The sequence below is a fragment of the Chiloscyllium punctatum genome, chromosome 22 (assembly GCF_047496795.1).
Source record: "Chiloscyllium punctatum isolate Juve2018m chromosome 22, sChiPun1.3, whole genome shotgun sequence".
NCBI lineage: Eukaryota > Metazoa > Chordata > Chondrichthyes > Orectolobiformes > Hemiscylliidae > Chiloscyllium > Chiloscyllium punctatum.
Genome location: NC_092760.1, coordinates 63,630,541 through 63,643,004, shown reverse-complemented (window position 1 = coordinate 63,643,004; position 12,464 = coordinate 63,630,541). Strand labels below are relative to the sequence as shown.

Below are 12,464 nucleotides of genomic sequence, written 5' to 3'. Positions count from 1 at the left end.
TTGTTCCAACTCACTCTGAATCCAGTACACACCCTGATGAGCCAACCTTAATATGTTGGTTTCCAAACTGGTGTCCTAGAACTCTTGAAAGGCCAATAATTTTTTTTTTCCCCTGTCGTCCAGCACACTTGTTTCTGACACATCTGCCTGAAAACAATCAGCAAATGAGATCTGAATTTAATTCATCATCTGTTAACACCCAGTTCCCTGGGAGACTAAGAGACTGGAAGAGCATTACCAAGTCTTGGCGACCATTTGTAGGCTTGTTGTGAGTGTCTGAGTAACTGTCGGGGCTTTAGGAATGGGTCAGTGTTATCAGAAGGACCTAAGATAAGGAAATGAAAAACTTAGAGCACCTCATAACCACTACGTCTTGAAATACTCTACAGGCAATTAAGTATTTTTGAACTGTAGTCACCTTTGTACATAGGCAAGCTAGCATGCCGCAAGTTCTCTCCGACCATGCGACAGTAATCAGATGATCTGTTTGTGGTCACCGCAGTCTTACCAGACGATAGGATACCCTTTCATGAGAGGGAGAATGAATGACTGACTGACTGAGTTTAGGGTAAGGGGAGAGATTGAGAAAAAGAGTCCTTTTTTATATAACCTTAAATAACTGGGATAAAACCCATACTGTTGGCATCACTCTGCATTGCAAATAAGCTGACCAGCCAAGAAAAACCGAAATTGCTGGAGAAACCCAGCAAGTCTGGCAGCATCTGTGAAGAGAAAGCACAACCAAGTGTTTTGGGTCTAGTGACCCCCCCCCCCCCCCTCTAGAAGTTAGTCAACTGAGCTAACTGACTCCTATGAATTAAGTAAATTTTGGCCAAAACACCAGGATGCTCTCTCCAAACATAGTGCCATAGAATCTTTTGTGTCTAGCTGAGAGGCCTCTGTTAACTGTCGCGTCTGAAGGACAGCACTTCCAACTGGGCAGCTGTCCCTCGGTCCTGTATGAGAATGCTAATCTTTTGACCTTTGTCTTTTTTGTGCAGGGTTGGGGGTTATCATTTTCCCTTATACTGCATCATTATAAAGTGGATTAGAAGGGCTCCAGTGGCATAGTTGTATTGACCCAACCTCTGAGCTAGGAGGTTAGGATTCAAGTCCCATTTGCTACAGGGATATGTAATAATATCTGAGCAGATTGTTTAGAAAATATTTAACATGGAGGAGGAGTGGTGTCCCTATTATTATTTGCAAACTTCTGCCTTGAGACGGTTAAGAAGAAAAGTATCTTTTTGGCATTTGATCGGATTGTGAGGCAAAAACCAACTAATTTTGATTTTGGTGAAAGCCAGTACAATCTGATAGTGTAATGTACCAGAATTGAAGTTTGGCTTTTCAGGAGTGCAAAGATTCCCCAGGAATGCTCCATATTTGTGGTGCTACAGGAATGTTCCAGAAATTATTGTGGTAGTTAAGAATGGCCTGGAGTTCACAAGGGGATTCCAAGGAGTGTATCTGGCCTCTGCCAACTTAGATTTGGATCAGGCTTGAGTTTTACACAACCCTTGGTGTCTAAACTACTATAAAGTTTAAATTTTTAAAAAATTACTGCTTGTAAACTAGAAGCGAATGAATGCAGAGGGAGTTCCCATCTAAGATGACTGGGAGAACTGTGAAGAGACCTTGACCTATAAAGTGACTTTTGCTGTCACTATGATTGTGTTGACCAGGCTCTACTTGTATCACTGCTTCAAGCACCTTGCCTTCCATAGGGGTCAAGGTGTTGATAAATGGAAATGTTTTCTTGTTGCCTGAGCTCCATTTGAAGGACAGCCTGGGGTGAGTTGGTACAAAAAGGTTAACTGCTGACCAAGTGTGCAGATTAAATTTGAACTGTAGGAAATTTAAAAATTAACCTGTTTTAAGCACGTTCACTGCCTCAGACATAACTAAAGTTTTGAGCTGGTTGTTTTACTGCAGACCACAGTCCAACTTCTGCCTTGAGACGGTTAAGAAGAAAAGTATCTTTTTGGCATTTGATCGGATTGTGAGGCAAAAACCAACTAATTTTGATTTGGGTCAAAGCCAGTACAATCTGATAGTGTAATGTACCAGAATTGAAGTTTGGCTTTTCAGGAGTGCAAGCAAGAAATAGTTTGTTATATAAATGGAATTCTGGCACAATCTTCCCACAAAAGGTTGTAAATAGAGTCATAGAGACGTACAGCAGGGAAACAGACCCTTCGGTTCAACTTGTCCATGCCGACAAGATATCCTGACTTAATCTAGTCCCATTTGCCAGCACTTGGCCGATACCCCTCTAACCACTTCCTCTGGCAGCTCGTACCATATATGCACCACCCTTTGCATGAAGAAGTTGCCCCTTGGATCACTTTTAAATTTCTCCCGTCTTGCTCTAAACCTTGTAACATTTAAAAGGCATCTGGATGGGTATATGAATAGGAAGGTTTTGGAGGGATGGGCCAGGTGCTGGCAGGTGGGACTAGATTGGGTTGGGGTATCTGGTTGGTATGGATGAGTTGGACTGAAGGGTCTGTTTCCATGCTGTATATCTCTGATTCTATGCCTCTCTAGTTCTGGACTTTCCCCACCCCTAGGAGAAGACCATGTCTATTTACCCTATCCATGCTCCTCATGATTTACAAACCTCTATAAGGTCACCCCTCAGCCTGGATGGTCCAGGGAAAGCAACCCCAGCCTATTCAGCCTCTCCCTATTGTGGAAACCCTCCAACCCTGGCACCTTCCTTGTAAATCTTTTCTGAACCCTTTCAAGTTTCACAATATCCTCCTGATAGGAAGGAGACCAAAAGTGGTCTAACTAATATTCCGTACAGCCACAATATGACTGCCCAACTCCTATACTCAATGCTCTGCCCAATAAAGGAAAGTGTACCAAATGCTGCCACCTCTATCCTATCTACCTGCGACTCCACTTTCAAGGATGCAGAAACTTTTTAGGAGCTTTCCACACTGATTGGAGTGGCATGGTGGCTCAGTGGTTAGCACAGCTACCTCACAGCACCAGGGACCTGGGTTCAATTCCTGCCTCGTGCAACTGCCTTTGTGGAGTTTGCACATTCTCCCTGTGTCTGCATGGGTTTCCTCCAGATGCTCCAGTTTCCTCCCACAATCCAAAGATATGCTGGTTAGGTGGATTGGCCATGCTAAATTACCCATAGTGTGAGGGTGCATTAGTCAGGGGTAAATATAGGATAGGGGAATGGGTCTGAGTGGATTACTCTTTGGAGGATCGGTGCGGACTTGTTGGGCCGAAGGGCCTGTTTCCATACTATAGGGAATCTAATCTTAAAAATATCATTAGGTTTTTAAGGGTATTAAAAAGTATGAAGCTCAGGCAGGAAGTTGAGATGGACCATGAGCTAATTGATTTTCAGAACAGGCTCAAGAGGCTAGCCTCCTTCATTATACAGCCAATGGGATCCTACTTTAAAGAAAGCGCATCCATATAGCAGCATTCAGAATGCCAGGACATCCCAAAGTCCTTTTACAGCCAGTAACGAGTAATTACTGATGTACTGTGGGAAATGTGGCAGCCAATTTGCATGCTGCAAACTCTTAACTGACCAATAATTTGTTTTGGTGATCCTACTTGAGAGATGTCTATCATAGAATCTGATTCACAGAATGGCTACAGCACTGAAGAACATAGTGTCTGTGCTGGATTGTAACTCTGCCATTCCCATTCCCTAACCCTTTTTCCCATAGCCTAGCAAATTTGTTGTCTTCCTGTTTTTATCCAGTTCCTTTTTGAAAGCAACAGTGGAATTTGGATCCTCCACACATGCTTGTACAGTGCTTTCTAAATGTTAACCAGCTACATAACTGTCACTTGCCTTTCTTTTTTAGTAATCAGCATAAATCTTTTGACCTTATCTCCAATGACAGAGGTTTCTTCGTAGCCACACTCTGCAGACCCCCCTCGTATTTTCAACACTTCTATCAAATCTTCTACCAAATTCCATCCTCAAAGGAAAACAACAAAGCTTCCAAATTTGTCCATGTCACCAAAATCTTTCTTATCAGAAATGTTTGCCCCACTGTAAAAACCTTTCACATTCTTTCTTTCTGTAGTACAATTCCCAGAATGGGTACTCCACTTAAGACCAAGCCACTATCTATACAATTTCATAGAATCCCTACAGTGTGGAAATAGGCTATTTGGCCCAACAAGTCCACACCGACTCTCTGGACAGTATCCCACCCAGACCCATTCCTCTACCCTATTACTCTACATTTACCCCTGACTAATGCGCCTAACCTACACATTCCTGAACACTTTTTTTTCAGCAATTTATCATGGCCAAATCACCTAGCATGCATATCTTTGGACTGTGGGAGAAAACCCACACAGACATGGGAAGAATATACAAACTCCATAAAGACAGTCACCTGAGGCTGGAATCGAACCCAGGTCCCTGGCTCATGAAGTTCAGGATTCCAAATGCCTTTGTAACTATTTGTTCAGCCTCACACAGCCAATATCGCCTTTAAATGTTTGTGCATATTAAATTCCTGAGTCTGTGTTCCTGCATTCCTTTATTTTGTATTGTCACTCTTTTTGGTCTTCCCAGCAAAATAAATCACTTCCTTTTTCTCCACGTCAAACTTCATCTACCACAGGGCCACCCATTCTGTCAGCAGTCTGTCCTCTTGACGTCTATCACTGTTCTCCAAAATTCACAAATTTCTGAGTCTTGTGACTTCTGGTAGGATGCCTGGGGGATGGGGGGAAGCTAGTCAGATTTTGGAAATTGTGCCATGTGGTGATTTTTAGACAACTGATGGGGTAGGTGGGGCCACATACAGCTCTCTTGTATGAAAGGCAGCACCTCCAACTGTGCAGCACTCACTTGGTACCACACTGGAAGTATCCGTCTGCCTTACATACTCCAGTCTCTTGACTGGGACTTGAACCCATGGCCTTTGGATTCAAAATCTGGAGCGTCCTGCACAGTTTGACATTTCTGTTTAGATGCCAAATGAAACGTTTTTGTTTTACAGCATAGATTTGCAATTTGTTATTAACCTGCTCAGGTTATCACACTTCTCTTGGATTTTAAAGCTTGAATTCAGTGAAAGTAAGTTACAGAATTTAGGGAAGCACTAGATTTGTATAAATGGTTACAAAAGTGAATAAAGTGTAGAATGGTGTATATCATAGAAGGAGGCTGTTCAGCCCTTTGAAATAGAATGAACATTGTCAATGTTGTTTGCAAAATTTTAATATCACACCTTCCATCAATTGTGCATATTGTGTGGTGGAGCAGATTGTTTTGACTAGTTTGATTTTTTTTTTTTGTTTTTAATATTTAGGGCAATCATCGTGCAGCTGTGAATAATGAAACCTGCCAAGAGCGACTGACACGGTTGGAGAGTGACAGGGAGTGCCTGGTGCTACAGGTAAGTTCTCTTATAACCGTACCCCATTCCCAACCTGCAAGTGTCTAGATTCGCCTCATTCTAAAGGCCAAGAATCAGCAATACATTGACCAAAATTTTAAAAACATGGCTAAAATTTAACTTGCGAATAACAAAAGAGGCTAACTGAGTTTACAGTTCAGGTTAGCCATTATGATATTGAATGGGAGTCGGCGGTCGTTAATGTGAATGGCTGCCTCCTGGGTTCTTGCGTTGATAGGAAGCTGTAGTTATGACTTTTCATTTTCTTTTGCGCCTTCACTGATTTTAGTTTCTAATGAACATTAGTAACAGGAGCAGAGGTAGGCCATACCACCCCTCAAGCCTGCTTTACTATTCAGTCTTCCACCTCCATACCACTTCCCTTCCTTATTTCCAAATGTGTTGACTCCATTAGTGCCAAAGATCTACCAATCTCCAACTTGGATGTACTCAATTTCTGGGAATCCGTAGCACTCTAGAAAAGGGAATTCTAAAGATTCGCAATCTTACTGAAGAAGCTTCTCATCTCAGTCTTATATGAGGGCCAACCATTCACCCTGACATTATGACCCTTGTTCTAAACTCTCCATCCAAGGAATCAGCTTGTTAACAGCTGCACTGTCAAGCCATCAAGAAGTTCATATGTTGCAATGTGACCACCTCTCAGTTTGCTAAACCCAAGAAAATGAGGACCTTGTCTATGCTTTCTCTCCTCACAAGACAACCCTCTAATTGCAGAAGTCTGGTGAATGTTTTCTATATCCCTTGTAAATCAATTTAATTTTGAAAATTTTTATTTAATCATGTGCTGTGGGCATTACTAGAACACCCGCATTTAGTACCCATTTGTAATTGCCTTTGAGAAAGAGGTGATGAGCTAAATTCTTCAAATGCTGCAGTCTGTCCACAAGAAGCATTTGCTATTGGGTGGGAAGTTTGAGGATTTTGGCCCCATGACATTGAAAGAACGGTGGGCTGTTTGCAAATCAGAATGGCATATGACTCTGACAGAATCTTGAACATCATGGTGTTCCCATGTTGCTGCCCTTGGTCTTTAAGTGGTAGCAATTATGAGTGGTGAATCTCTCTGGGGGCTGCTGCAATGCATCTTAAAGATAGTGACTACAGTGTGTACTATGTGCTGACAATGGAGACAGTGAATGGATATGGTGTTGCAGGGATTTTTATTTTGCCTCGGTGGTGTCAAACCTGTATGTTGATTTACCTGGCCATTGCAGATTCAGTCATACTCCTGTCCTGTGCCTGACAGGCGTTTGGATAGGATTTAAGGTGTCAGGAAGCAAATCACACACCAAAATACTCCTAGCCTCTGACCTGATTTTGAAGCCACAGCAGTTCTATAGCTTGTCCAGTTCAGTTTCTCATCCATGGTGTTCCCCCCCACTCCCCTCCCACCCCCAGGATGTTGACACAGCGGAAGTCGATGATAAAGTGGCATGGATTATCCAGAAATGGTGATTAGATTCTCTCTTTTGTAAATGATCATTTGCCCAGCACTTGTGTGGCTCAAAAGCTATTCACCACTGACATACTATTCTTACTGCACATGACGTGGTCTGTCATTCTGAGGTGCTGCAAATGGAACTGAACACTCTACAATTGTTAGAAAATGCTTCTAATTATAACTTTGAAGGGAAAACATGTGAAGGTGTTGGGCCTGGGATGTTTTCCAGAGGAAACCTGGGGCTGAGGAACTGGATTCCAACCCCCCATAGCAGTTTTCCTTTTGCACTAGGTATGAGTCCACCCAGTGTAGTTTCTTAACCAGTCACAGACAACTTGTCAACCAATCAGCATTTTATCATGTATTGTAAATTGTTGTAGTTTGATATTTTCATATTTGTGTACTGTCCTGATGAGGGGGAGACAAGAAAGCTCAGGAAAATGTCCTTCTTTTCAGTGATCCTCGAGTTCAGTTTTGTTAAGGGTCCATGATGCAACACTTTATCAAATGCTGCCTTGATATCCAGAGCAGATATTCTTACCTAACCTCTAAACTGATTCCTACCCAAAACATCAACTTTCCTGCTCCTCGGATGCTGCCTGACCTGCTGTGCTTTTCTAGCACACACTCTCGACTCTGATCTCCAGCTTTTGCAGTCCTTGCTTTCGCCTAGGTGTCACTCCAGACCTACAGCAATGTGGTTGTTACTTTGAGCAGTTAGGGATGGATAATAAATGGTGGCACAGCAGCAATCCCATGAACAAATAAAACAAATGCACGAAATCCTTATTTTGCAGACAAGACTTTGTCTCCACAAAGACCGTGTTATTTGTTCCTACCAATAATGTGGACAGATGTACCAGCAGCAAGGAAATTGTTGAGGACAAAGTCATATTTGTGTTCTCTCATTAGTTCTTTCACCACCTGGCAGGCCTCAGTCAGTAATGGTGCCATGGAGCCACTCTTGATAGTGATTGAAGTGCCCCACTGAGATAACATTCTGTGACTATGCTGTCCTCCTCTTCTGAGTGCTTTTTAATATGAAGGTGCACTGATTTGTAATTTAAGGGAGGGCAGTGGGTAGTTACCAGCAGGAGATCACCTTGCCCAGGTTTGGTCTGATGCTGTACTTGGGGTCCAGATTCAATGATGAACTCTCCTAGGCTGCTCCTTTCTGACTGTATGCCTGCCCTGCCAGTGGAAGAGGACCTCCCTGAGGATGGTAATTGACATACCTGGGATATTGTGGGCGGCTCGGTGGCTCAGTGGTTAGCACTGCTGCCTCACAGCACCAAGTCCCCAGGTTCAGTTCCAGCCTCGGGTGACTGTCTGTGTGGAGTTTGCACGTTCTCCCTGTGTCTGCGTGGGTTTCCTCTGGGTGCTCCGATTTCCTCCCACCGTCCAAATATGTGCAGGTCAGGTGAATTGACTATACTAAATTGCCCATGGTGTTAGGTGCATTAGCCAGAGGGAAATAGGATAGGGTGGGTACTCTTCGGTGGGTCAGTGTGGACTAGTGGGGCCAAAGGCCTGTTTCCACACAATAGGGAATCTAAAAACAATAACAAAATTGACTATAAGGTCATACGCAGGGTATATAACTGTCAGGGTGTGTTGTACAAATTTGTGGGACACCCCTATCAAATTTTGACACATTCTCAAGTGTTCATGAGGACATACAGTACAGGGTTGTTTGACTTAGCTTTTGTTGTAAGAATTTGAGAAATAGTCACAGAAGAACCTGCAACCCCTCAAACCAGTTTGGCCAATGTTATCATGGCTAATTTCTCCTATAAGAGAAGAGACCCACACCATGTCGACTGTCTGTGCTGGTGGCAAGGGGAGGGTTAATGAGGGTTGGGTGCTTCAGTCTGAACAGCCTGGGACCATCACATGATTACCCGTCCTGTGATTTGGCCATGGTAAGCTGCCTGAAAGCCTGAGCTCCATCTGCATCTCTTTTTCGTGATTGGCCACGAGTTCTGTTCATCCTGTCAAGATAAGCGTTGTTGGTTAATTGGTGGTTTTTAGGGGCAAAGTGCTTCTGTTAAGTCAGATGTATATCAGATGTCTTTAACAGATCTTCTCATGCTATCATCACCACATCATAGCATGTGCTGTGAAGGTATGGAGATCTCATTCTCCATCTTACCTCTGATCACTTCAAACATAACACTGTACTGGAAGCATGCTTCTGTTATAAAAGTGTCCTCGAGTTAATATTAAGCTGTTATGTGCCTTATGAATGTAATATTTTATATATTAGTGAGCCATAATATATATTGGATTTTTCAATACCACAATATTCATGCCCAGTTCATTTTTTTTGCACATGAGATAATATGTGCATTGCTGTAGAAGGAAAACAACACCCTGTTTGAGGCAAACTTGCACCAGGGATAGCACATCCAAAAGGGGGGTATACGGCCCACGTGAAGTCCATTAAAGGCCAACAGCCCACAAATGCAGAAATCTGGTGAGCAGATGAATAGGCTCTTATGCTTGTAGATCCCCTGAGTCCTATCAATCCTTGTAGGAAAGCCAACATTATTCAATGGCAAAGTCACTCCTTTTTGAAAGGCAGTAGGTAATAACCCAAATTAAATAAACCTATGATTTTAAAATCCTCCCATGTTCCCACACTTCCTCCTTTTTTCCATTATCAGTTCTCAAACCCCAAATTTTGTCATGGAATATGCTGCCTGAAAGGGATTGAAGTACACTCGGAAATTTTCAAAAGAGAACTGGACAAGAAAAATACTTGGAGGGACAAGAAATCAGGACCGTTTGCAAAGATCAGAGGAAGTAGACCTACTGGATAATTCTTTCAAAGAGTTGCCACGGGTTTCAATGGCCTCAATCTGTGTTGTATCATTCTATGATTCTGAGAGATGATGGATAGTGTATATGCTGTAATGACACTGTCCACCCAATGAAGGTGCTACAGTGTCAAGTTTATGTAGCTGTTTTGAATAGGAACAGGAGAATTTAGAATATAGGATACAAAGAATTCAAGACTGAATGGAAAAACTGGGAGTTTAATTACTTCCATGTCATAGAATCTCTACAGTGTAGAAGCTACCATTCAGCCCATTGTGTCAACGTTGACCCTCCATAGAACATCCCACCCAGACCCAGACCCCTATCCCACCTCTGTAACCCTGAATTTCCCATGGCTATTCCACCTAATCTGCACATCTTTGGACTGTGGGATGCAACCAAAGGAGACCTACGTAGACCTGGGGAGAATATGCAAACTCTACACAGACAGTTCCCCAAGGGTGGAATTGAACCTGGGTCCCTGGTGTTGAGGCAGTAGTGCTAACCACTGAGCTATTGAGCCACGTGATGGCTTGTGTTTATGGCAGAATTATTCTCTGCCTCTAAATCTCCTTCACCTGAATGCCACACATGATCTTTGACTCTTCCAAATATGCCACTAATAAGTAAAAATTCTAAAACAAAACCTGTGTCATAACCTTTCCCATTGTTGGACTGTGTGCTGCTGGGACACTTGCCAGCAGCTTGAGATTCCAATATTTGTTGTTTGCTGTGCACTTACATTCCTGTTTCAAGTTGCAGCTTGCTTGGCTCAGAGTTGGACCCAGTGCAAATCTTCTCAGTCAATTGGGTGCAAACTTCAGCACTACCCAGGTTCCACATTCCTGTACAGAATTGCGAAAGAGCTCTGTGATAGGCAAGTGAGCTAGTGGTAAATGAATAGATCCAATTGAGACTTGAGTAACTCTACTTCCTCATATACTTTTGAGTCAGACAGGCAGTCAAAATTATAACTCAGACACCAGTTGGAGCTGTCGTAAAGTTAGCTGCAGGCTGGAAAGTGAAATGACATTCTGTTCCTTTTTAATCGATAAGTTTTTAAGAGCACTTTATTTCCTGGTTAGCTGAATTAAGTTGAGGTTCTTATCTTTTAATTCCATTTAGTGTGAACTTTCCTTTCTGCACTTTCTTCGGATAGGTGAGTGTGCTAACAGATCAGGTGGAGGCCCAAGGAGAGAAGATCAGAGACCTGGAGACTTGTCTGGAGGAACATCAGCTGAAACTCAGCACAACTGAAGAGATGCTACAGCAGGCAAGTTTATTCTTCAAGGGAACATGTCATTATGTAGTTAGTGGAATTTTACTTGAAGTCTGCAGTGCAATTGACTCTTTAATTCGAAGCTGTTTATCCAAACGTGTTTTCAAAGCACAAAATGCTTCCTTGGTGCCCTTTTATTTCCACTGCTTAATTTGAATGACGGATTTGCATTCATTTTCTGCAAAACATTGGAAGAACCAGGCATGTATTTTCTCGTATTTGGGAGATCAAAAGTGGTTGATTTAAATTGAGATGATTGTTAGATGATTAATGAAGTTAATAGTTTCTTTTTACTGTATCTTGTCTGGTGGCGGGAGTCCAGACCAAGGGGGAGTAATCTTAGTCAAAGGTAGGTCTCTCAAGGGAGATGTCAGGAAATACTTATTGCAATGGCTTGTGGAAATCTGAAAATCTCCTCGCAAGCCTGTTGAGTCTGGGATCAATTGAAAGTTTTCAAAACTGCGATTGCAAGATTTTTGCTGGTTAATTAGAGTTGAGGAACTAAAATGAGTAAGTCAAGTTAAGGCATAAATCTGCTATGATCTAATTCAATGGCAGAACACCGTCATGAGGGCAGAATCACCACCTCCTGTTCACATGCCACTCTGAAAAGAAATTAGGAGGAGTAAATCTAAGTTTAGCAGTAAGTTCTTAGGGTTGAGGTCACTTGGCTGATGGGCATGTTTTTTGTTTGTGTTCACTTGCATTGCCTCCTGAAAGTGCTGATTTAAGTGGAACAGAATGTACGTCTGTGTGAGAATGCAACTGTCTGCTGGAACCTAACAAATCGTTTCTTCCTGGAGATTCAACCTTTTTAAGTTTTTAAAAATAATAAATAGAAGTTGTTTTCCTCATAGTGGAACTTTGCAAAATCTGCTCCATTGGCCTAGTGAACAACCTAAATATTTAAAATGAAACATTTTAATTTAACACAAACGTGCTGCCTCGCAAATTTTGGTCTAATAGTTTTGGGGAGTAACTAAACATAAACTATAATGGGAGGAGCAGAAGATGAAAGAACATGTGGTTTAACCATACTTCTTTCAATTTGGTTTTTTTTTAAACTAAGTGCATATTTTGAGCCTAGATAGGACTTGAATAGATAGAACATTGTAAACATCCTTGGGAGGTTGTAAAGAGCTGAAAACAAAAGTATTAAATCAAGCTTTTTTTTAAATGAATGAAACATGGTGCTTAATATGTGCAAAGTAGGGTCCGTGCCAATCTTGGTAAAGGGAAATATTTTGGTCAGGTCAGAGAGAACTTCCTTTCACATGGAAAATAAGTACTTCCTTTTCTGTGGCACTATTGATGGCCTAAGCTTTACAGCCATTTATGAACTTTTGAATTGCTTGTAATGTGTGAAATGATGCTGCATTTTTGCATAAGCTATATTATAAAAACATCCAGACAATCTGGTTTTAGTAGTGTTGGTTGAAGGACAAATGTAAAGGACAGGTTACAAGGTACGATTCCCTTGATCATCATCTGAGTAACAGCA

The 12,464-nt window shown here is 42.0% G+C and overlaps 1 protein-coding gene across 13 annotated transcripts in view; it reads left to right on the top strand.

The window, feature by feature from the left end:
* Window positions 1–12,464, top strand: part of ppfibp2b (PPFIA binding protein 2b) — a 268,409-nt gene that overhangs the window by 155,096 nt on the left and 100,849 nt on the right. For all 13 annotated transcript variants that reach the window (XM_072592539.1, XM_072592535.1, XM_072592533.1 and 10 more), the window contains 2 exons: window positions 5,313–5,399; window positions 10,844–10,957. In XM_072592539.1, the coding sequence (XP_072448640.1) occupies window positions 5,313–5,399; window positions 10,844–10,957 (201 nt within the window). The remainder of the gene's footprint in view (window positions 1–5,312; window positions 5,400–10,843; window positions 10,958–12,464) is intronic.